Source organism: Sander vitreus, chromosome 9, assembly GCF_031162955.1.
Source record: "Sander vitreus isolate 19-12246 chromosome 9, sanVit1, whole genome shotgun sequence".
Lineage (NCBI taxonomy): Eukaryota > Metazoa > Chordata > Actinopteri > Perciformes > Percidae > Sander > Sander vitreus.
In genome coordinates, this window is record NC_135863.1 from 20910632 (window position 1) to 20935904 (window position 25273).

The window sequence follows — 25273 nt, forward strand, 5'->3', positions numbered from 1 at the left end:
ATAGTTATTGTCAGGGCTGAGCTCATGTCCTTGGTATTTTACCTGCATTTTTGAGTCATTTAAATTGGGTTACTTCTGGGCAACTGCAATAAAATATTTCCCCACCACAACTTTTTTCTTTAGTATGAAGATTTTAACAGCATGTACCGATCTCAAATTTATAAAAAAATATGTTTTGGGATGGAAGACTTGGCCCTTGTTATAAAGTGTATTTATTGTTGTCTTTTCTGAACATTTTAATATTCAGCATAGACTCACAACCTAGATGACTGATTTTTCCCAACTACCCTCTAATACAGTAGTTCCTAACCTTTTTAGTCTGAGGTACACCCCCACATCCCTGTCAGATGAACTCACATACCCCTTCATCGATTCCAAAGTATGCTCTAAATGAATAACACTATATAAAGTTGATATTGTTATTTGTTTCATACAATTGAATTTACAAACTTTGTTAAAATATTAGTTGGTTTGCTCTAACTAGTTTTCACACACATTACTGCAACATGTAATATTCAGGTGTAATAGTTTACCTAATGTTAATATGTGGATATATTTTAATCAAATCATAATTTCAAATTTCACTCACAATCTTGCAGGAACTGCAGAAGTACCCCCTGGAATACAAGTACCCCTGGCTGGCCATCACTGGTCTTATTTAGGAGAGTCGATACTGGCCACTGATTGGCTGGCAGGTTTCCGTTTAAACACGTCATCAACATAGTTCCAGGCACAACGTTCAGGTAATCATAGTAACGATACACCTAGTTAATTGCGCCAGTTAACGTTAGCTAACATTTAGCTAGTCAACTGACTACACACAGTTTGAGAGATGGATAACGACTATTTCTAACTTTCAATAAAATTACATATTTAAAAATAATTACATTAGCGCCATGTCAGTTCAGCATTGAACGGCTATATGGGTAAGTTACAGTTTTTTTTCACATGTAACGTTAACGTTAACTACCAACTTTAACTGTTTCAGTCTTTGTTAGTCAAACGTCGATCTGAATCCAGGGATTATTGTTAACTGCTTCCTTTTTTTGCTAACTTTAATCAAAACATCATTCAGACAGTAATGTCAAACACAGACATGATGTGGGGTGTCTGGACTTGGAGAGGACCAGTTTATATTGGACTGAAAGACGAAATTGCCATAACAATGTCTGACTTCATCTCAGACTGCCAAGGGCTCAACTAATTTTGACTGTGGGTAATTAGGCCAAAACTGAATAGAAGGCAACTTGTGTAAATATTATGTATTTATGTGAAAGTGTATATCCTGCTGTTTTCATTTCACTTAGGCTGCAACTTATCCACCTGCATCCTCTTCACTTAACATAGCAAATTATAGCAAGTCATGGCACCAAACATCCAAATACTGCAATTCATGTGTGTTTCTGAAGTTTAAAAGCTTTGATTCCCCTGTGCTTAAGCAGAGACAGTGCTTAACAGTGCCCTCTATGCAGAGGGTGTGTCACTACCTCTCCCTGCCAAATAGTCCCTTGACTCCCCTGCATGGTTATCTGTGCAGTGCCAAGCCAGTGTCAAGCCCTGCTCTACTGTGTAAAACACGATTCCCGTGAGACTGGAGCCAAACGGCAACGGTTTACAGCCAGCAATTGTGAAAAGAATGTTTTCTATAGTATGAGCATTGAACATATGACTTTAAAGTGCTTTCAGAGCTGTGTTGGTATGGTTTATGGTGCAACAGAATTATTGAATACATCTTAAGCTCCATCCCACTCTATGGCACAATGGCTGGCTTGCACTCGCTGAGGGGGTGTGCGGGTGGGCGGTTAGAAGTGGCGCAACATCAAGTGCAATAGCTGTAAATTTACACAAGGGAACTTGCCATATTCCACAATGGAAAAGCATTGCTTGACTTAGTAATGTCTTCTCTGATGCCTCACCTGTTGGAGCTTGGCAGGTATTATGTACAGAGACCAGGCAGAGCCAGAAAGTGTATCAAGGGGGTTGCTGGCAGCCCCTACAGTATGTGTTGGAATGTGCCATGGCTTGCTTTTGGGGTGGGACACCATGACCTCAGGCAATAGGATGGGTGGGTGTAACTCAACTCACATAAAACAGGGTTAGGAGCAGTGAGAGATGAGGCGGGTGAGAATTGACAAGAGTTACAACTCATTTATCCTTAAACCAAGTGTCCATAGATGAGACATTGGCTGACATTCACTGTGAAACCACAGAGTGGGAAGGCATGGGTTAATGATTTCTGTCATCTCTGATTGAGTTTATGTCTTTGACAACTGTCCACTTTTGAGCGCAAATACATTTCCACTTTAATTTGGTTCACAGAGGGAGGAGGGAGAGGCGACGGAATGCTGTTTCTTTAAGAGAGAGGGAGAGAGAGAGAGAGAGAGAGAGAGAGAGAGAGAGAGAGAGAGAGAGAAAGGGAGGGACCTCTTTGCCCTCCAGAAACCAGGAAGGGAATTGAGTTGATCTGCTGCTGCTTGGTTAGCGCATACGGGGCTTTAAGCTGCACAACAGTGAGAGGGAGAGGAGGAGAGGAGAGGGCTGAGCTAACCCACAACAAGCTTCACCACGGCCATCGCAGGTGAGCTAAAGGCACCCTGCCATCCCCCCGCTGTCTGCCCTGGGCCTGAAGTCCAGAGGGGAGCAGGGCAGAGGAGGAGAGGAGTGAGGGAGGAATGAGGGAGGGGGACAGAAAGGAGAGCAGGGTGGGGGGGTTGGCCGGAGAGGAGAGGTGGGTCGCAGCAGTAGTCCCTAGTCAAGGTTCCTCTTTTTTTAATCCTCCTAAAGTACTTCCTTTGTCCTGCTCTTTACCTCTGGGGAATCTTGAGATAAAGTTTATAGGATGTGTTCAAGGCATTAACTTTTCAGGCAGGTGGAAGCACTTAAAGAAGGAGGGGGTGGGGGGGGGCGCTGCTCTCGAGAGAGGGTGGGGGGTACTGAACTGAAAATAATTGCACAAGGTATAAGCAATAGCAACAACTTTTTGGGACAGTGGCGATTGAAATGCTCCGTGCGGGGCAAGTTGTGTGCTGTGTGCGCAGGGCATGTTGTGGTGGCATTACACTGTTTGAAATAGGAATAAGTCATAATTTAGGTCAGGAGTTTTACGTGTGTCGGAAATGTCATTAGAGTGTGAGCCAATGAAAGAATCCACCTCTTGATGTTTGGTTACTGCTCTTGACAATTGTGGCTGAATTTTCTTTCCTTTTTTTTCATACGAAGCTCGGCCCTGTTTGATGGCTGGTCTGTACTTTAATACCTGGCAGCCTGCTAGCAACATACTGTAGTGTATAATTCAGCCCTGAGTGCTTACGTTTGAGCAGGCTTGGAGATGGTGGGGGTGGTGAGGGCAGAGAGAGCTGGGATTCGTAGTCCACAGCAGGGGCTGTAAAGCAGGTCAAATGGGGATTCAGAACTCTATATCCCAGAGTGCCTTGCCCTTGGCAATCCAGGAAAGGGAACAGCCGCCAGCCTATCCTGACAAGGAGGTGTGGTGAGTGAGAAGTTGTCACACCAATGAGAGCAGGGGATGCAGAGCCGAGTTGTGGGCTGAAAACAGAAAGAGGTTGGGTTGGTGGTGGTGCTTGTGGGGGGGGGGGGGGTAGGTGTCTGTTTGTGTGGGATCAGGCAAGGGCTTGCCTGTATGACTAGGGCCACTCGCAAGTTTCCTGTCTGGTAAAGCTCTATAGCCCTGCCCAGAGACGGAGGCAGCAGAGCTGGCCGGCAGGCAGGGGAGGCAGATAGAGCCCTGGAAACATTTTCTGCCTATTTGGTAAGCACTCCAAAGACACGCACACACACACACACGCACACACGCACACGCAGACACACACACACACACACACACAGTGTATTTAGACTGTGACTGAGAGGAGAAGAGAGGCGAGCAGAGGAAATAAATACCATAGTGTGTGGTGTGTGTGAAGGAGAGTGAGAGAGATGGGGCTTGATAGAGTTCAGAGTTCTTGACCCACTTGCAGATAAAGGAGGGAATTGCAAATAGGTCAGTACTGAGTGTAAGGTGCTGCACAGAACACAGCTCATAGAAATAGTTTGTCCTTAAGTTTCCATCCACATCAGGCTAACTTTTAAACTATGGGCATGCATTGTGCATCAGTATTGTTTCCATCTTATTAAGGCACATAATTATTTTAATTTCTACTGCTGTGATTAAATGACACTGCTGCTATTATTAGTAGAGTGAAAAGATGAAGACAGTTGCACATCCTATACTGCTGCTTCTTTAGGGGTATTAAAGTAATTCCACTACAACTACTGCATCAAATGTTTGCCAGACTGTTGCATAGCGACCCTTTTGATAACTGGCAAAGTACAGGTGTGGTATTGAGTGATAGTTTACTTGAGAAACCTCAGACATCTGTTCTTGCTGAAGGGGAGAGTATGTGACACATCTTGTAACAACTGGACTTTACTGGTCGGGTAAGCTACCTCAGCTAAATCCATGCAATATTAAAATAAAACTTCACCTCTGGTAACTTTGTGAACTATGCTGAAAAACTTGTGTACTTGCTGATTGATTTCAATTTTCTCAGCTACTCACACCATGGTCAATCTCATGACATCTTTTACTCCCAGTTCACTCACCCCCCCTTTCTTACCAGCATCTTGTTAAAAGCAGATTCTAATCTAGCCTGTCATGTCCTGCTTGCTTGTGGTTTAAAGACTTCACAGTGACCCTGACTGCCTTGCTCGATAACCAGATGCATATTTTTTGGCTTTGCATACTTGTTGAACCCGTTTTTTAAACGTGTGGGCACAGAGAGGGTACAAGAAGAGCACGGTACGCCCAAATGCTGGGAAAGTGTTTGGAATGCGGCAGCAGGAAAGGTTGATAACTTTTTTATTTTTTTTTTATTCAGTTCAATGTCATAGAAAATATTAGTTACTGTAGCTACTTCCTAGGTACCACTATGGAAGAAAAGTATAGTTTGTTCAAGTAAATTCCAACAAGAGGTTAAACTAGGACGCCGTGTGTGTGTGTGTGTGTGTGTGTGTGTGTGTGTGTGTGTGTGTGTGTGTGTGTGTGTGTGTGTGTGTGTGTGTGTGTGTGTGTGTGTGTGTGTGTGTGTGTGTGTGTGTGAACTTGTGTGCATGCATGCATGTATGCGTGTGCGTCTGTGTTACCAACAATAGACTCCAGGGGAATTGCAGGGGACTTCAGTGGCTGTGGGTAGGTCCAAGACACCACCCATCAATTTGGCGGTGAGGCTGCATACAGTTTGATATTCCTGTATGTTTGTGCCTACACCACTATGGCCTGAAACTAGCAGGTTCAGTTAGACTGAGAAGACAGGTTGCGTGATGTCGCCGTGGCAGTTTTAGGCTTCATTTCAGAGTGAAATGTTGGCTGTATACAATGCACTACATGTAACAGTCATTATGTTTTTCAAAGTTTTGTTTATGTGGTCAAATGATATATTGTGGCCCATATGGTGGAATCAAAACTTGAGTTGTTTTGTACTTCATACCGAACATTATCATTTCTGTGCTGCCGTTCTATCTCTATGTGTTTGTTTGTATCAGTTAAAACATTTTGAATACTTTCATCTGCCTCTTCCTCAGTGAATGCAGCTTCACTTCCCCCTAATGTTTGGTTCCCCTGGTCAGCTGCTCAGTATACCACAGCTTCCAGCCTGGCTAGGCAGATAGACAGACCCCTCTCTGTTGTTTTTCTGTTGTTGTGCTGAAGTCTAGGGGGAGTAAAGGGACTTCTTCTGTTCTCTTCTGGGACATTTATTATGGAGAGGCCAACACAACCTGATCAAATTAGAGTGGGAGAGGATGAGGCTGGGATGTCTTTCAGGGTTGGGGTAAATCTGGACTTAAATTTTCACACTTTTGGAGTTGGATGATGTCTTCTGGTGATGTTAATCGAGGGTTTTTACATTTTCAGTATACTGTAAAAAAAAAAAACTGAATTAGTTGAAGGCAGAATAGATGTACCAGAACCTCCTTTTAATTAAGCAGAAAGACCAACTGATCAGGAAGGGGATATGTGACCAATCTGACACTGTCTGTATGTTGATTTATGGCGTTTTTCCACTACATGGTACCTGCTCGACTCGCCTCGACTCTACCCGCCTTTTTAGATTTTCCATTATGAAAAAAAAGTACCTGGCACTAGCTAACGGGTACTTTTTTTTTTGTTTTTTTGTATCGCCTCCGTCGAGGTTCCAAGCGAGCTGAGGCGATACCAAAAGGTGACGTGAAAACCTGCAGACTACTGATTGGTCGGAGAGAATCGTCACTAATCACTGCGTCATCATTGCTAGTGACAGACGGGGGTGTGCTGAACAAAGCCGCCATTTTTAAATAGTTTAGCCAGCAGTGTTTTGTTTTTTTTTGCTGTCTCCAGCTTCTTTTGAAACAAAATGTGTCTTCTGGCTGTGGCAACAGCCACACACACCGAGAATCAAAAACAACACACCTTCGACGTTCTGTGTGTGTGTCGCGTTAGGTCACGGCAGTTTCCTGCGGCGTCGCTATGGCGACCAGCCACACTCGCCTCACGCATGAGGCGGTACTAAATCTGCAATGGAAAAGGGAGGACGGGACACCGCGGCCGAGCAGAGCTGGTACTAGCAGTGGGTTAGCGCCATTAGTGAATTGGTTTGGGATGAAACAGGAGAGAAGATTGGGGGGTTGCATTGAAGGACGGTGAGACACACACGGGTGGGTAGGTCTGCAAGGCTTAGCCTCATCAGCAGTGGAAAGGGGAAGTGGGTTAGGTGGGTACTGTGCAATGCAATGTCAGAGAGAGAGAGAGAGAGAGAGAGAGAGAGAGAGAGAGAGAGAGAGAGAGAGAGAGAGAGAGAGAGAGAGAGAGAGAGAGAGAGAGAGAGAGAGAGAGAGAGAGAGAGAGAGAGAGAGAGAGAGAGAGAGAGAGAGAGAGAGAGAGAGAGAGAGAGAAGCTGGTCATCTGATAACAGAGCGGGTTCTGTTACACGCCAGTCACAGACTTACAGGAAGTCCTCTTTCCCTGTAGGGCTGCGCATGCACAAAGTAGCACATCCAGGGCAAGTTGGGCCTGTGGACTGACCAACCAGCCCGCTTGAGTTCTGCAGGACAACGCTGTGTTGGGTTGTAGTGCTGTTTCTGAAGCCATGTGTTAGATTTTGTTACACTTCCTGGTTGGCAGCATGGCGGTGTCAGAGCATGTTACTCAAGCTAAAAGGAACTCCGACCGTGGATGTGGTTTTATTACACTGCAGATTGTGAAAGGCTCCTGTCCCAAGACATGTTATATTTACTACTATGTTACTTAATATCCACCAAAAGACAATATTTTTAACTGGCCTGAAACTAAGGGACTAACCGAGTATTGTAGTTTATAGTTTGTAGTTAGTATTGATAGAATAATATTTAATTAACAAGCATAATCAAATGAATGAATTGGTTAATGTTGATACACTGTTGTGTTTCTCTGTATAGAGTGACCACACAGTGCTATACAAAAGCCTTTCATGAAATACTACCTTATTTAAAATGATCACTCTTTGCTGAGAATACTACTTGTTGTCTCAACTCTAATGGTAATTTTTTAAGCTGTACATTTTAGTGGAGTGGCATTAAACTGCATTATATTTTGTCTGTGTCATTTACATATGGAAGCAAATAATATGGGAAATTATTACATTATAATGCAATCCAACACTACAGACTTTAGACTTGACCTCAAATACCATCTTTCAGTTATTGTGTCAAACCCTATTTTAAAATGTAAGTTTTATAAAAGTAATAATTCACAGCTGTTGTACTGGATTGAATTACATGTTTTTATTTGTTAGCCTGTGGCTATACAGTTGGTCTACCTGATACAAACAAGCAAGAAAACAAAATACAGACAGATTTAGAACAGTGTGAGAGCTTCCCGACCCCGAGTACTTAGCAGCAGCTACAGGTTTCACTTTTCCAGGTCCTTTGCTATGTGGCAGCACATACGTAGATCTTTATAATATCATAAAACCCCCCCTGCTAGCTTCCTCACATTAAACTTTGCCCAACTTGGTTGGTGCGTGGTTACCTTCCCTCCCATTGAAGCAGGTTACACCAGGTAACTGAATGAGATCTCTTAGTTTATCATTGACAGCTGAGCCGGATTCCTTGGCCAACATACAACACAGTACGCTCAGGAGTTATGATTGAGCTTGTGAGTTTAACGCCCTGCCTCGCCCACTACCTTTTCACTGGCTTTGTGTCTGTGTTTGGCTGCACTTCCTGGTTAATTTCTAGTAAAAGCTGCCAGGCTGAGACCAGTCCATGCAACTTCAGTTTCATCAGTCACTAGCCTGCTTCCTGCTTCGCTCCCAATATGACCAATCAGGTTTCCTTCCACTACTGGCAGCAGTGAGTCACTTGACTTGCACTTGCTCAAAATCCACTCTTCCAAGAAACTGTCACCCCCTCCCCATTCTGATTATCTTGCATTATCTTGGTCCGACCTTGAACCACCTTGACCTGAGTGAAGATTTTCCCTTGCAGCAGGGCGGGCTAGGCAGGTTTGTTGCCATAGATGCCAGTCAAGATAGGCAGTGAATGAGGACAGGGGAGGAAAGTGAAATGATAAAAGGGTCAGGGAGGCATAGACAGGAGCAAAGGGCCTACCAAATTCTTCAACTTGATGTTTAATGTCCAGATTTTTCACTTGTTTTCAGTCCTGACATTGCTGCTGTATTTCTGTTGCACTCTAATCTTAATACAAACATGCATTAAGTCTACATCTGAGTAGAATTGGGAGTAACCTGATAGAATTGTTCTCTAGAATTATCTTGTAAAAGCAATAAGCTAAAAACACTTCACAAGGTGTTATACAATTAACAACTGCTCTGTATTTCAGTACTAAAAGGTGGCCCATCTTTGCTCCATTAACATTTATGTTTTAAGACGGGTCATCAACTACATTTTTCCATGGGCCAGAATGTTGCCAAGCACACACTTCGGGGGCCAGACTTTCAAATAAAGAAAATAAACTGTACTTATGCCTAATAAGCCTATCATTGTTTGATATTTTCACTTTCTTACTAAATTAATGCTATATTTATTTCCATGTGTTAGTGTTAACAAACTCCTAAAAAAAACATGGAAAATCCATAATGATAACTAGATAGGCTACTTAACTAGAAAATGATCTCAGACTAGGAGGCAGCTCACTGAGAAGTGATGGTTAAAATCTATGATTACGGAAACGTCGTTGTAGTATGGAGTGTTCTGATTGGTGGAAAACACTTGCAGGAAGAAAGGCCTGTTGTCAGGTAAAAATGTCACTCTCAACGAGCCTGAAGCGAAAAAGTTGACGTGGAAAACCACAGCTTTAACGAAGAATGGTCTTAAGTACGGATTTGTCTTGACGAGTTTCAGTAACGCTAAACCTGTATGTTTCATTTGCAATGAAACTATCGCTGTTGCAAAAGAATACAACCATTAGGCATCAAGAATAAAGAATGCAAACATGACGACATCATTCACGTGCATATTAAGAAGCCATGTGGATTTGTGGATACATCCATGGATTTACTGCTCCAGCGGAAAGAATGGTTTGTTTAGCCAGCAGCTGAGTTTACAAGAATTTGTTAAAATTTCAAGATTCATGGCAAACTAAGAAACAGTTAGACCACAAACTGACAGCTTTTCATTTTAGCTTGTATGTAAAATATTCGCTATTTGCAGAGACGCATGCTGTGTTTGTAAAACAGCGCAGTGGATGAGAGTGGACTGCATGCAGACAGAGCAGATTGAAATATCGCTTCCTACATGTTTATGACTGTAGAACAGGTAAGTAGGTATTGATAAGTATTGGCTTTTTAGTCACAAAGGTTTCATTTTACTTACAGTAACGAGCATAGCGTCATCGGCGCCAGCAGCCACTGATAATCCTCTCTGTATCGTTCAAAGTTAGATAGCCTACATGTGCTGCATGTTGTAACACATACCTCTCAGCGCTGCTGTGTGTGGAGCGCGGACGTTGCTGTGTAGAATCCAGGGAAGCAGGAGGATTTTTCAGTTCTGTTTCTCCGTGGTGCCTGGAAAAGAGCAGCTGCAGGCTACCGGTAAGCTAACGTTACCCTGTGTCTTTAGCTGCATGCTACCAGCTGGTAAGCTACTTTGTTCTTTTTCCTTCAGGTGTGCGGAAGTAGGCGGGGGTGGAGAGAGAAAAAAATACCGGGGGAATCGCCGATCCAGCCTTTGATTTCGATAGAAACCATTTTGATCAATTTCGGTTTATAAATAGAAACCGTGACACAGTATTTGCTTTAAAATTCAGTAGAGTCAAACCAAAAGGTTCTCAAAAATTGAAATGGAAATATTAAAATGGTTAAAAACGGAAATATTAACTTAAATTTTTGATAGTCTGATCATAATTTTCTTTACTATATGAGTGTACAATAAAACCATAAAACATTTTTAAAGTGCCGGGTAAGGTATTTCTTTCTTTGTCTATCTAAGAAACATCTGAGGTTGCACAGGGTTAACAGTTTGTTCCTTTGTATTTAGGAATGACTGGTATGTGTCAGCCAAAGACAGAGATACTTTGAAAATGTAATTTCTGCAGTCCTTAGATGATACATATCAGGCATGGTAACAACACTTTTACTAACTGCAACCACAGCCTGATGTCAATGTGTTTGTCAGTGAATGACAAGCAAGTTGGGTGTGACTGCCTTGGCATGGATAGTTAGAACGCAGCGCATAGTCATCTGAAGTAACAGCAAAACGCAAACTGCTTTACAGGAGACCGTTGTGGGTTGTTTCGTCCCTGAGGTGTAGTTTTTGATATGTCCTTGCTGCATGTCAGTAAATAGGAAGGGCTAGAGGGACGTTACGGATGAGATGGAGGTGATGAGGGTGGATGGGATGGGTTAGTCCTGTGTTGAAATAGTTGTTTGACTTGCAAAGCAGGCCTATGTGCTCTCGGACTGGGCATTGAGAGAAGGCCTTTCCCTGGAAGTTGAACACCCGGGACACGGATATCGGCTTTGTGCTGGGTTGTGGGCCTTGTCACCCACAGGCATGAATTAGTGATAAGGAATGTTTCAAGCTATGAGGAGGTGTCGGGATCAGGTTTGTTGCACTGTTTCCTCTTTCTCAGTGCACTTTGCGGGGTTATTCTGGGACAGGTGGCTCCTGCATGCAGAGTAGTCCCTCCATGCTTCGCTGGCACTGAATTGCATTTGTGTGTGTGTGTGTATGTGTGCGTTTTATCTCCTCTCAGCTCAGCGTCTTTACCCCACAAAGCCGTGACCCGGGGTCAGCTATATGAACGGGATAACGCGCTACGCAAGCTTGCAGCAAAGCCTGGACTAGTGCAGGTGCTGTGTATCTGTGTTAGAGAAAAGCAGGTTGACTCGGGTCTGGATGGGCTCACAGAGATCTATTTCCACCTGTGAAGGGCGTGACCGGTAGGCATGCGGTTGCCCTTTGTCTTGCTCTTTCTTCCATCTCACTCTGCTCTCTCTTCCTCTCTCCCTTCTGTGCCATCTCGCTTTGCCCTCGCCTCCCTCCCGTCAGCATATTCAGAGGAGGGCTTGGATAATAAAATTTGCTCATGCCATGTCTGACAGTCCGCTTTCATCTGAGCTTTGTGAAACGCAGTGGCAGTGTTTGCAGAGGCTTTGTGGTCAATTGCCTATCAAAACTTAATTGAGTTAAAGGAGATGTACAGTATGGAGCAAGAAACGGTGGAGCTGTTAAACATTTTACCATTAATCAAACAAAGTACTACTCTTTAATATGACTTATCTTTTTCGTAATGAAAGCAATCATTGACCCATTTAGAGGATCGTGATAAGTTTGAACAAATGTCTGCCCTCCTCCCTTGCCTGCCTCCCTAGAGAGGTCTTTTTTCTTTTTTTTATTCTCACCTGTGGGCAGAACTGAAACGTTGTCAGATCACAAGGTGTGGGGACAGATAGGCGTTGCTTTTTACAGGGGAGAACATAACCGGTAGGAAAGAGGAGAGGCAGCCAGGTTAGGCAGGTTTGGTAGTGGCGTGTAGCGTTCAAACATACCAGGAGGGCTGATCTGAAGAATTTCATTTGAATTCCTTGCTCATGTAGAGACCAACAGACTCAATGCCCCCCCCCCCCCCCCCCCTGCTGGGTCTCCCTGGCAGATGGCGAAGGGGCGGGGGGTTGGAGGTGCTGGATGTCCTGTGTGTGTGTGTGTGTGTGTGTGTGTGTGTGTGTGTGTGTGTGTGTGTTCATAGAGAAATCGAGGATGGCTTGTTCTGCTGAAACCCCCCTCCCACTGCGCAGGCTTCAGTCGATCATTTTAATCTCCCCCCACACGTGAGCGAGGGGACAGTCTTTCCTGAAACTTGGCACACAGTACAGGGTGGGGTAACCAGCTCAGACCGGATTGACAACCTCCCTTTTTAATACTGTTCCCTCGCAGCTTGTTGCGTGTCCTCTTCCTCCTCCTGTGGAGTTTTTCCACAGGGTCTGCTCTGGCAGCCCCCCCTCCCTCCCCCCCGCCCCTTTTCCTCCACCTCCCCAGCTCTCTACTGACAGAGTGAACAAGCTGCACAGTCCAGCTCCCAGCATGCTCTCTGATCCCCACTGCCCTCTGCCTATCTCTCCTCTACGACCTCTTGGTTTCTTGCACGAGTGCATACACACACACACACACACACACACACACACACAGACGTAAATGTAGGTGTGTGTATACAAGTAAACGGCCACCTGTGCACACACGTATATAGTTCATCTTCACGTTTTCATTTTAAAACGATAACCATCTCGTCCTCACAAGGGTTACAGCACCATTTCAGATCTCTGTCCATACCTGAAAGCGCATATCGCAGACCATTCACGTACACTGGGCATGTGCATGCCGGTAAGGCTGATAAGCCGTTGGACACGGGAATTGTCGCAAATTGAATAATGGCTTGCCTCTTACACACGAGGCAGTAGTAGCGCTATAAAATGCAGAATTTAACTGCACAACATCTGCTAGCATCAACAACAAGGCCAGAAACGGCTGTAATTTGTTATCCATGTTGAATTCAGTCATTCAAGTCAAGGCTGATGTTTGTTGTCTTGCAGAAAAGGGTCACATGATAGGGGCATGACAAATCAGGGAAGGACACGTTGGGACTGATAAGACCCAGTCAGGGAGTGAACGCGAGTGTCTGCGTCATTCTTTCCAAAGGTTTCCGTTTCTGCCGGTTTAGACTAGAACGCAACCCCGGAGTTCAAACTAAAATGGGGTCAACAGCATTCCAAACATCTCCATTTTAGGGGCTCTGAAACGCCGCTGTAGTGTGGATGCGAGGCATAAACGTAGCAAAGGATATGCGTTTTATTACGAAAACGTAGTAGTGTGAATGTAGCCTCAGTCATTCAAGTACTTATGATGTTTAAACACGCAAAATGCCTAGCCAATGCATTCAAACTTGTTGTGAGCCACTATTTATTCAACAGAAACTCATGGATTGAAAATTGTCACACTTGTGCTGTTGTAATAAATACACCTGTTGTGCCAGTAGATTTTCTTTAAAATCAGTTGCAGTGTTACTGTGTGGCTTCTCTCCAGTTACTTGGGACACTCTCTCAAGGCTCTAGAGTCCAGTGAAAAGGAGTGCAATGTTTGAATTGGCTGTTTTTGCTCTTATATTATGTGAGCTACTCGTCACAAAAAAAGATGATTTACAGCCTTCAACATATGTGGCAAATGAAAAGCCTTCACTGTGAAGTTCATTTTCAGGTCAGAGCTCAAAATGATTTTCCTCCTATTTGGGTATAAGAAACACATCATGGTGAAGGATTTGGATATGATAGCTTGGGTATTAAAACACATATTTTAATGAAACTATCAATATGTTAATGTCAAAAATCAGTAGAGAAACTTTTGCATTGCCAAGATACTTAATGAATAAAGATGACGTGTAGAGTGAATCTTTTTAGACTTGATTTAGAGACTGACAAAGTCAGTACACCGTTTACTTGAATGAATGTCATGAGCATACAGTATAGGATAGAGAAAATAATATCAATACAGCAGCGATTTTAAAATGGGGTCATTTTAGTTTGCAGACCAAACAGTATTTATCATCCACCTTTATACTGCATACAGTTACGCAGCAGTATTAAATTGTTGTAGCAGAGTCTCATTGTCGTTGCAGTTTCTTTTTGCCAGATGTTTCCATGATTTTTAAGACAGATTTTTGACATTAAATCATTTTGCAGTCTTATTTTTTTCTGAGCTGTGACATCTTGCTTAGAAAGCTCATCCATCAAAATGCAGGTTACCAAACCTGTTTTACAGCTGATAACAATACTTAATTGGCACACAATCTGATATTAATCAGAAACTTTATTGATCCCCAGGGAGAAATTGGGTTACGTTACAGTTGCTCCCATTCTAGAATATAAATATATGTGTGTATATATATATATATATATATATATATATATATATATATATATATATATATATATATATATATATATATATATATATATATATATATATATATATAACATACCAGAGAGAAATTATTAGAAAAATAAGTATGTAAAAATGTGTGCATCATACTACATTATATAACAACAATATATAGAAAAAATGGAAATAAAAAAATGTGTGTATACTAACAATAATAACTAATATTAATACTAAATAAATAATGGTGAAAAATGGTGTCTGATTGATTGCGTTAAAATGCAAGTCAAACAAGTTTTAGTTTAAATGTACAGTATAAAAGCAGTATTGCACAGTTTTATTATTATTATTATTATTAATAATAATAATAATAATAATAATAATAATAATAGACCCAACTGTGTAGATGTTGCTAAGAAACACCTGTCTGTATGTGTGCATTTTATGGTTATGGACTGTGCACTAATCTCTTGTGATAGATAGAACTGCATATGACAATGCATACTATTAACTAACTTGGTATCCTCCATGGTAATTTAAATTAGAACTTCTCCTTTCGTACCCTCACCTCCATAAGGCCCTCTTTGTATATGTTATCAGAGGGGCCCCTCGTTTAGATCTATAGAATATGACTTAATAAGGATATGAGTCCCCTCCTATATCATGTCATGAGACCTGCAGGATCTTAAGACCAGGATGGATAAGTGGGCTATGTACTTTAGTTGAAGAGACTGTATTTCCATACACTGTTCTGCCTCCTGGACTTGACAATAGAATTTTAAGTTTGGACTCATGTGGGTTCAGTGTTCTTTGTCTTTAGAATCATCACAATTGAAGTAAACCTTACACTTGTACTTTAGATTTAAAATTTCAACTGTGTCCTCCATTAACCTTTCGTGTGTACTGGATTGTGTTGTTAAGCATTCCAGTGTATATTTCTGACTGGTGGATCAATTAATCAATATACCTCTCTCTTTCTACATAGAGAATGTCATGAGCTGAACTATTATTTCCTGTTTGTCTCTCCCCTCCATCCCATCCCTCTATCCAACTCTTCTCACCTTAGACAGGCAGACGGACAGACGGCAGGACGGATACACGAGTGGGGGCTGTGCTAGGTGGCTCGGCGGCAGGCTGGTGGAAGATGTCGTCAGGAGCCGGTGGGAGGGGTGGCAGACGGCTCAGGGGGACAGCAAGCAGCGGTGGTGGAGGAGGAGGGAGAGGAGGTGCAGGAGAGGCAGAGGAAGGCCCAGTGGGGATCCCTTTCCCTGAGCACAGCGCAGACATCCTGGGCAGCCTGAACAAGCAGCGGCTCAGTGGCCTGCTGTGTGATGTGCTCCTGGTTACGCAGGACCGGGAGTTCCCAGCTCACCGCTCCGTCTTGGCGTCATGCAGCTCCTACTTCCACAAGCTCTTCACTTCAGGGGCCGCCGCTGACCAACAGAACATCTACAACATCGACTTTGTGGCGGCAGAGGCTCTGGGATCGTTGCTGGACTTTGCCTACACAGCTACATTGACAGTCAGTCACAGCAGTGTGGCTGATATCCTTGCTGCTGCGCGCCTCCTGGAAATCCCACCTGTCCAGGACGTCTGTACACACCTGCTGGACACCAAAGTGCTCTCCCTGCCGGTACAAGACCATTATAGAACTACAAATGACGTGTTAAAGCCAAATTTAAACTTTGAGTTGATTTGATCTGCTCTGCATTAATGAGTTAGTGACACCATAAGCAACCCGTTGTAAGTGTTGTAAATGAATTTATAGCAAAGCCCAGACCTTGCAGCTCATGGGGAGTAGGTGTGTTTTGGAACTGGAATAACTCATTAAAAATGTAGTTCTCCTGCTTCAGCCACTTGGGGAATGAGGTGTCTGGTGGTCATCATACCACCCCCTTCATTAAATAGTCAGCATAGCCAAGCTTACATCACGGCCTTTATCAGTTCCTCTCACCACACACACACCCACAGCCTTTGGGTTCAGCACTTACTCATTCTGAGCCAATAGCGTGTGTGGAAGGACAGAATGCTATTTCACCAACTACAGACACAGCGTATCGCAGCTACACTTCAGCATGATCAAGTGTAGCTGTGATATGCACATGCATGTGCTCATGAACCCCTGGGTGTGCATCCAGGATACTCGGATAGTGATCTGCCTATGCTGATAGGCCTTACAAATGTAGGTCTTTCTCGTCAGGCTTCACCTTAACTTATGTGCTTTATAGAAAGTGATTCTTTTTAAATATTTATTTCTTTTCGACATTACTGCTGTACTCCTGTCTCTCTCTTTCTCTTCCCTTTTTTTTTGTGCAAACTTTCACTGACTTTGATTTGTTCCTGCACTAACTCTCTTTGTTCCCTGTCATGTTTCACTAGACGGGCAGTGAGCGAAGAGATGAAGATGAAGATGAGGAGGGGAAGGGCAGAGGAGGCAGGGAGCAGGGGAACCGAGTGCGGGCCAAGGAATACCTGGAGTACTTCCAGAGAGGGGCGCACTGGAGCAGCAGCTGCAGCACGCCAGAGCTCAGGGACCTGCCCACACACCTGCACTTTAACCACGGGAATGGGGGGGGGCCCAGCAACGGGACTCCTGCTGGCCCTGGTGAGTACTACTCCCCCCTGGCCCTCGCCTTGGCTCAGGCCCCCACACTGGAGCCAGAGGAAGAGGATGAGGATGAAGAGGAAGATGAGGACGGGGAGGCGATGCAGGGGAACGGAGCAAGTCTGGGGTCATCTTACTACCCTCCATCCCAAAATGGGCACTTCTACCTCCCCCCTGAGTCTAGGCTGGGGCAGGAGACAGAGGTGGAGGATGGAAGTAGAGAGGCGAGGGAGAGGGGTTCTGCCAGTGCCCTACTGCAACAAATGATGGACTCCATCGAGAGGCAGAAGGAGCGTGAAACGACCGGGGAGGAACAGGGCGATGGGGATGACCCCGACATGGAATTTTACTTGAATTATTTTAACAGCACGCAGCATGAGGATCCAGCCTCTGCTGCCATGACACAGGGAGTGCCGCCGCTCTGGTTATCACGGGGCAGAACAGGCCAAGACAGAGTAGGAGAAGGAGGAAGAGAGAGGGGTGGGGGAGAGCGAGGTAGCGGGGTCGGAGGAGGTGGAGGCGAGAGGAAGATGCGCTCCAAGGCCTTCCAGAAATGCCCCATATGTTCCAAGGTCATTCAAGGAGCAGGCAAGCTACCCCGCCACATCCGAACGCACACGGGAGAGAAACCTTATGAATGCGCCATCTGCAAAGTGCGCTTTACCAGGTAAGCCCAATTAATGAAGTGACTACCCCATGTCACATGTACTAATAGTCTTGGACTTGGCACTGTAGACAAATCGTCCACCAGTGGGAAACACCACGAAGCCAGGAGTATTAGCACTAACCAACTTAGCTTTGCATTAGGGAGGCAGCGCAGTTTGTGACTCTAATGAATGTTTACCTTGATCAAGGACTGAGTATCCCTAACCAGGTTTTTTCAATGTCACATTGTAACCAACTGTTAATCAAAATGGCATGTGGAATATTCCAGCCCTGAGAGAGGGGGTCAAATGGTTATAAATGTCTGTTTTATTGTGACGGCCTTCATAGCAAAGTCCTGGAATTTTAACATAGGGATCCTATAAAAGGCTGTGCCATGGTAGCGTTATCTAGTGGAGGGCTGCTATAAAGTGCTGTGTTCTGATACAGAGGGGGATTACAGGCCCTGATGGTGCTCTATGTGCTCCAATGCAGTAATTTGAACTTTTGATCTCTGGTTATGTTGATTATTGCCCACGGCAGAGTAGTTACACCACCCCCCTTCTCTCTCTCTGTCACTCCTTTACCTCTCTAATGAAATGTGCCGATAAATGTGGCTAGTCTACAGCAGGGGACTTGAGTGCACATGGTTTCCCAGTATTTAGGAGTCCTGCATTTTCCTTGAAATCATTCCTTTTAATTAATTAATCAGTGGACTTGTGCTGGAAATAGATGGCTACAAATACCCAGAACCTCTGCTGGCATGGCGGGTAGGGAAGACCAATCTGAATTTGCCTTCTAGCTAAATTTGACCGGCAGTGGGAAGGGGGTATTGTAATCTTAATCCTGTTTGATCAGGGTTAAGAGTGTGCCTCGCACGGTAATAAATCACTCCTGTCCTTTAAATAATTCACCTCTGTCAGTGTGCCACTTTTTTTTCAAGGCTTCGGCCTGTGCGTATGTGTGTGCGTGCATGTGTGTGTTTCTCTTACATGTTTCTTTTGTTCATTTTTATATTTGGGGCGCAGTTTGTACAGACCTGTAAGTGGTGCTGTGGGTTTATTTGTTTGCTTGTATGACAGTTAATCCACTTACATAGCGTGCGTGCGTGCGTGAGTGCTTGCGTGCGTGCGTGTGTTCAAATTGAGTTGTCTTAACTACACTTGTTTGTTCAGGAGCCCTCTGCCCTGAGTGCAGAAGGGTTAGGCGATTAAAGAGCTTGGGAGCTAGAGACATAGTAAGGGCTAAAGGGGGGAGGGAGGGACAAGAGTCAGATGAAGGCCAAGGCATCCTGATAAAGTTTAGTAGGCGGCGGCGGCGGTGGACCATCGCAAAATGAAAAATGTTCCAGGGTGTTATGAGATGACTTTAGGTTTAGAGAAGTCTAGCCATAGTTTTGGTCTTGTGTGACAACTGCTCTTGTACAAAATGCAATCAATTGCTTGTGGGGATCGAACTAGGCGGCAAAATTGATGCCCATTTACAGACTCATCTATATTTCAGTACTACTCAAATATAAATGTCAAGTTCTCAGAATGATTTGGAATTGTTCAGCTGCAGAGGACATTGGAGTCCTTAATTTCTATTCACAAAGCACATGCATTTCTGGAATCTTTCAATTGTTATGGTTTCTTCCTCAAAGAAAAGTTAACAGAAATCGTAAAAATGCCAAATGACACAGTGAACATTGAGCTTTCGCGTCAGTCCACAGTTGCGCTCTTGTGTGCAATTACACAGATAAAGATGTAAAGTTTATGGCTTCTTCTCAGTTGGCCTGGCTGCCCTCACAGAATAATCCCACTGGAAGAGATCCAAAGGATGGCTGTTTAATTGCAAATAAAACCATCGGAAGCATATTAAGCTGACCTCATATAAGAACTAATAATATATTTTGAGTTAATTATATATTTGTACATGATATTACATACCCTGATTAGTAACTGAGGCTGAAAAGAGAACCTGAAGCTGGCTGTGTGTACTGAGTGTATTCAGATAGCTGGTCCTCTAGTGCTTTTGAATTCTTTGTCTGTGTATTCTGATGTGATCTTGTTTACTTTTTTTGTCTTCCAGGCAGGACAAGCTCAAGGTTCATATGCGAAAGCATACAGGAGAGAAGCCTTACCTGTGTACACAATGTGGAGCCGCCTTTGCTCACAACTACGACCTGAAGAACCACATGCGCGTACACACTGGCCTGCGCCCCTATCAGTGCTCAAGCTGCTTTAAGACTTTCGTGCGCTCGGATCACCTGCACCGCCACCTCAAGAAGGACGGCTGCAACGGCATCCCCTCTCGTCGAGGCCGAAAGCCTCGGGTGCGAGAGCCAGGGCTCCTTGATGCCCCCCTGGGTCTGCTGAGCCCAAGCTCCGACACAGGCCCTGGGCCTCGTACCATCAGGGGGCGGCGGCGATCGGAGGCATCCTCAGCAGCAGAGGTTGAGGGGGCTGCTGGAGCCCATGCACACAGTCCTCAACTGCAGGAGTTGGCAGGGGAGGCAGGGCCCTGAGACTGCAGGGGCGACAAGGACACTGCTGGACACCATAGTCACTCTGCACCGCCTGTGAGACAGGCCAGTGAACAGAGAGGAGAAAAAACATGCAAAGGCAAACTTTAAAAAAAAAACAACAACTAACTATTCCTCCAAACCAAATCAGGGTGTCACAAAAAATCTAATCTTTATATTTCTTTCTCCTTTTACTTTAGGAAATGGAGTAGACTTGCAAGCACTTGAGTCGGTTTATCTGTTAAAGAGCAAAGAACGCTTCAAATCATGCACCCATGACGTCCACTTTCTGGGCCATTTCTTTCTTTATAATAATAGGGGTTTTATACATTGGCATATGTGCTTAGGCAAATGTATGATAGATACAAAAAAACTTGGAGCAACTATGCAGTTGATTTAGATTTTTATTGGTTTTGTCCTCACAGCCTTCAAAGCTCTAAGCAAGGTGTCCATCAAGCACCTTCTGGCTGCCGTACGGGTGAAGCGAGGACAAATCCTCCCAGTGAAAACAACTCTTTTTCTATTCTTTTGCAGTTCTGAAATGTACAGTTACCATAGAAACAACATTGCCACAAAATGGCATATGCAAGAAAAACTCACCACAATTTTGATGCAACAGTTTTCTCTCTCTAAATGTTCCAGAAAGAATCAGACAAGGGTTTGATTGAAGTGTTACTTACTCTATAAAAATGCATTTTAAGAATCTATGGTTTGTCTTATTGAAAAACAAATTCATGTTGAGTCAAATCCACTTTAATGGGGGCTCTTCAGTTGCAGGACTAGGGAATATGAGGGGTGGAGGGTTTGTGTTTTTAAAGCACTACCATCGTCAATGTATCTGTTGGCTTGACTACTTTGCCTCTTATCCCTCAGAACCCTGCAATTTCAGCATTTCTGTTTTCCCTTTAGATTTTGTCTTAATTTTTTGTCGTTCCTTTTTGTTGACTGCTTCGGGTACTTGACACTTTATAATTGTATACATGTATATACAGCAGGTGGTGATATTGACATTAGTCCCCTCTTAATGCTGAGGTGTACTTACCAATCCTCTTAGGCTTGATGTCATATTTCTCACAGAGTGAAGCTTGTGGGTGGGCGAAAAAACCTGTATGAATGTTTGATGGGAAAAAAAATTGAGTCACCCATTTGCCCTAAACGTAACACTTGACTTGTATAGTTCCTGCCCAAAGGATGAGAAGGTTGAATGAATGAATGAATGTGCTTAACTTTGTGCAGTTTTTCGGAATCTGTCCTTGTGTGACAAGGCGCGGGTAGCATTTAACCAACCGCAGGTTAAAGGAATGGCAGGGAGCCCGAGTGAGAGAATGACAAAGAGTACGAAGAAGAGATAGATGAGCACCTTTTTTTTCTATGTTTGCACAGCTTTACTAAAGATATCCAACAGAGCGAGCGAGAAAGGTATATTTAAAGGAAGTGGGCTGGTGTTGGGGAGGGAGTGAGAGGAGGTTTATGTATCATGCTTATTCCAATCTTTTTTGCCCTAGGGACCACAAACCATGAGGCAACCTGTATGATGAAGAGAGCAATAAATACCTGTCCAAGTTGGGAGGCCAAATAGGAGCGCAGCTGCAGCTGGTTGATGGGGGAGGGGAACAAGGGAAGGGGAGGGGGATCTCACAATGTCTGTTGCATTCCAAAAAATAATCTCCCCCAGCTCAGCCACGTTTCCAGGCAGGAGGGGATCAAATCAGGCCTTTTCTCTCCCTCTCTCTCCCTCTGTATTCCTCTAATGCCCCCGAACTAGCCTAGAGGGGATATTATTATATTAGAGCCTGGTGTTACTGTGGGTAGGACGCCTGGTGCTGGCAGTTTAGTTTGCGAGTGTGTTTATATATGTGTGTGTGTGTGTGTGTGTGTGTGTGGCAGCCAGGGTCGCTCTGGCCACATCATCAGTGTGTGAGTCAGCCACAGCCTGTTCAAACATGCACCCTGAGCTGCCAGCCCCAATGCACTTTCTCTGTCTCTCACACACACACACACACACACACACACACACACACACACACACACACACACACACACTCTCACTCGGCTCACTAGGCCCAGGTATCCTGTAGAGAATGGGGAAAACACCAGAGCTGACATATCTGTTTGAATATTGCAAGTGACTCCATACATCTGGATTTGTTAGTCTTAAAATATCCAAGTTTTGTTATTGTGATCCAAATCCAATGTTATTTTTCAAAATAGCACATTGAGCTTTTGAGTCAAGAGAACATGTCACCGCCACCCTGTAATTTCTGCAGTAGTGCTATACTTCATCTATCAGTCCTTTGCACCTTAATTGGAAAGAGGCAGGCTATGAATGCACTTTGTTACTGAGGAGGGCACTTTTGTCAAGAAAACGGGTACTTTTAAACAAACCAGTTGCAAATGAGTTCAGTTCTTTCTTCTGTCCATGGTGGTAAAGTTGAGCTCCTCCACTGGTTTGGTTCAGGTTTTGACGACCAAGCTGCCAAAAAAAACAACAGAGATATCTCTAAAAGAGACGCCGGGTGGGTTTCCGATACAAACGTTGAGTTTTGTGACCTTAAGACTAAATCAGTCCATGTAGCTGATCGCACTTGAAGTTAGTTGTTGCTGAAATCTAGCAGAGTTGACTGTATGTCTTAATGTAAAGGAAGCGGCTAGAAGAAGGAGGCAGACAAAGAAGAAAGGGCACTGGGTGTGTGTATGTATGCATGCATTTTCTTTTCGTGCATGTGCACAAGCATGTGTTGCAGGCTGGAGGGTCTCGGGACAAGCTTGGATAAACAAACTTTGGTCTGCCCCATCTGTTCACCAGCTACTCTCATAACTACACGTGTTCTCCGAGGAGCCACAGTGAAAAATGGGTCCACGGTGCCACAGAAGCAAAAATACCATATTGTAAAACAACTCATTGGACAGTTGGTTGTTTACTTCACGGCTCTCTTGGTGCAGATTTGCATACCTTTTTGTTTACCCTTGTTGGTGATTGTCAGGGGTTGGCTAGGTCTTGATAGTTTTTAGTTTCTATTTTTGCTTCTCTGTTATGATGAAGATGGGGTTTATTAATTCGCTGTTTGACTCCCACAGGCAGACCAATGCAAGCTGGGTGTGTGATCTTCATGTAGTGTACTTCATGTACTTGGTATGGACCGCTTAAATCAATTTTGTGTTGATGTGGCAGGATGTAAGACCTGTTTGCCATCTTAAACACTGTTTCTTTGGACCTTAATATTTCCCCATAAGTCTTACGTTGTTTTGTTGATTAACCAAAGCTTTTGCCCTCAATCTTAGTCTACTGTAGACTAGAGATGTTGAAATTATGTCTATAATTTAACCCGACTGGGCCTCCCTGACTTAGCCACACACAGATGCCCTCCTCTTGAATAGATATGCAGAAATGTGTGTGAAATCATACAGATATTTACTTGAGTTTGCTTTCTCTTGCTCTTTGTATCCTTGTGGGCAATAGAAACAGAGGTTTAAGGATGTATAGTTTATTTCTGTCTGTCTACACTTGTTTTCTTAAAATAACTTGTTGTGCTACATTTTTTTCTAACAATTTTACATGGCTGTGTGTGTGTGTGTGTGTGTGTGCATGCGTGTGTGTGTGGGTTGGGGTCATGGTTTTGGGTTGCTGTGCCAGGAGGGTGGGGTAAATGGGTGCTTGGGTGGGGTTATGGATATAAAGCCTGATAGCACTGGAAATGGTGCTTTAGCTGAGAGAGCAAAAGTTTGCACTAATGTTAAATGTCCTTGTCCTGCTTATGGGAGAAGGGCAGGCGACCTCAGAAAGGCCTGCGAGTTTCCATGAGCACAGAGCAATGTGGTTAATCAATGGTCTCTTAAAGAGTCCATCCAACCCCTCCATAGAAATAATCATGTACAGTATATTAAGAAATATACAGACGTCCAACAACAACAAATACCAAAGGAGAACAAATGGCTTGCATTCAAGTCATTGGACATTTTAAGCTACCAAGTTGGATTAATAAGTTTTGTTGTTAAATCCGAAGGCTCTTGAAAAGAGAACTTTTGATGGACACTAGAAACGGTGTGATTACAGCTCTTCATATTAAGAAATATTCCAAGTATACCACATTGAGGCACTTTAGAAAGTTCAAAGCCTCACCGAAATCATTTGAAACATTTGAGTTTGTCCTGGTCTGATGGCAGAGATGTACTGTGTGCAGGTGCCAGATATATTCAATCCAGTTCTTTTTCAATTTTGTAGATGGGATCTTTATCAACATTTGTCTCATGTTCAGTCAACTGATGAATAATGATAATGAAATATATTGGTTTTGTTGAACACTGTTATTTTGATAATTGCTGAACTGGATGTTTTCAGTTTACTTTCCGAAAAGATTGAATTGAAATGTTCTGTAATTGAAGCAGACTGGGACTTTGTGGCCTTGTCTGAGCAGCACTAAGCTTGTTTGTTTTTTAATGTTTCCAGACAGTTGTATTGTGCAGTGCGGGGCTGAGGCTCACTCCCACCAGGTTGACAATGCTAACATCAAGGGCCACAGTGTGCCTTATGTGGGCAGGAACTGACAAAACTCACAACTTTGTCCTACCCTAAGCACTTTTCTTCCCATATTTAAAAACCAAATTGTAAAAGCTGATTGCTTGGTACTAAAATTGATCATTTAGTTTAAGCTTTACTTGAATGAATATTTATTTTATAAATATATTTTATAATAATGTCTGTACTGGCCACTACTTCAGAGCTTTGTCTCTGTCAGCCTCTATGGATCCACACCTGGTGTGTCCCCAGCCTCAGCCCCAGACCAAGGTTGCTCTGACCCAGGCTACACTGAGACAGTCTCAGAACTTTATTGCAAATATTTTTCCAAATTGACCTTGATATGTTTGTTTTTTTTGCCTATGCCGTTATCAAAGAGTTTTTGTGAATCTATCTGAGAAGGCCATAAAACAAAGACAACCAACAACTATGATAACAATTTATAACTGTAAATAATCAAGTGAAGCAGGACAGGATGACTGTTAATATTGAGATTTGTGGCGGCAGACAGGGGACTATTTGCTTTGCTTCGTCATTTTGCTGCACACCTGATTTATTTTATTTTTTTGCGTTTTCCATCAGGCTCTTGATGCACAGCAAGCTGAGC

The 25273-nt window shown here is 43.6% G+C and overlaps 1 protein-coding gene across 4 annotated transcripts; it reads left to right on the forward strand.

Moving 5' to 3' along the window:
- The first annotated feature begins 2469 nt into the window (after positions 1-2469).
- Positions 2470-24567, forward strand: zbtb7a (zinc finger and BTB domain containing 7a). Of its 4 annotated transcripts, none has more exons than XM_078259199.1 (4): positions 2470-2578; positions 15467-16033; positions 16780-17672; positions 19718-24567. In XM_078259199.1, the coding sequence occupies exons 2-4, from the start codon at positions 15545-15547 to the stop codon at positions 20151-20153; spliced, it is 1818 nt and encodes a 605-aa protein (XP_078115325.1). In that variant the 5' UTR covers positions 2470-2578; positions 15467-15544; the 3' UTR covers positions 20154-24567. The 4 variants fall into 4 exon arrangements, with proteins under 4 accessions (XP_078115325.1, XP_078115326.1, XP_078115327.1 ...); XM_078259200.1 differs by lacking the exon at positions 2470-2578 and adding an exon at positions 3615-3769; XM_078259201.1 differs by lacking the exon at positions 2470-2578 and adding an exon at positions 9961-10064.
- The last annotated feature ends 706 nt before the right edge of the window (positions 24568-25273 follow it).

Excerpts from the sequence above, each read along its gene's own strand:
- zbtb7a (XM_078259198.1), top strand. The coding sequence starts at position 11,044 with ATGTTTCAAGCTATGAGGAGGTGTCGGGATCAG. Across the intron at positions 11,077-15,466 it reads TGAGGAGGTGTCGGGATCAG|ACAGGCAGACGGACAGACGG; the intron begins GTTTGTTGCACT and ends TTCTCACCTTAG. Across the intron at positions 16,034-16,779 it reads CCAAAGTGCTCTCCCTGCCG|ACGGGCAGTGAGCGAAGAGA; the intron begins GTACAAGACCAT and ends ATGTTTCACTAG.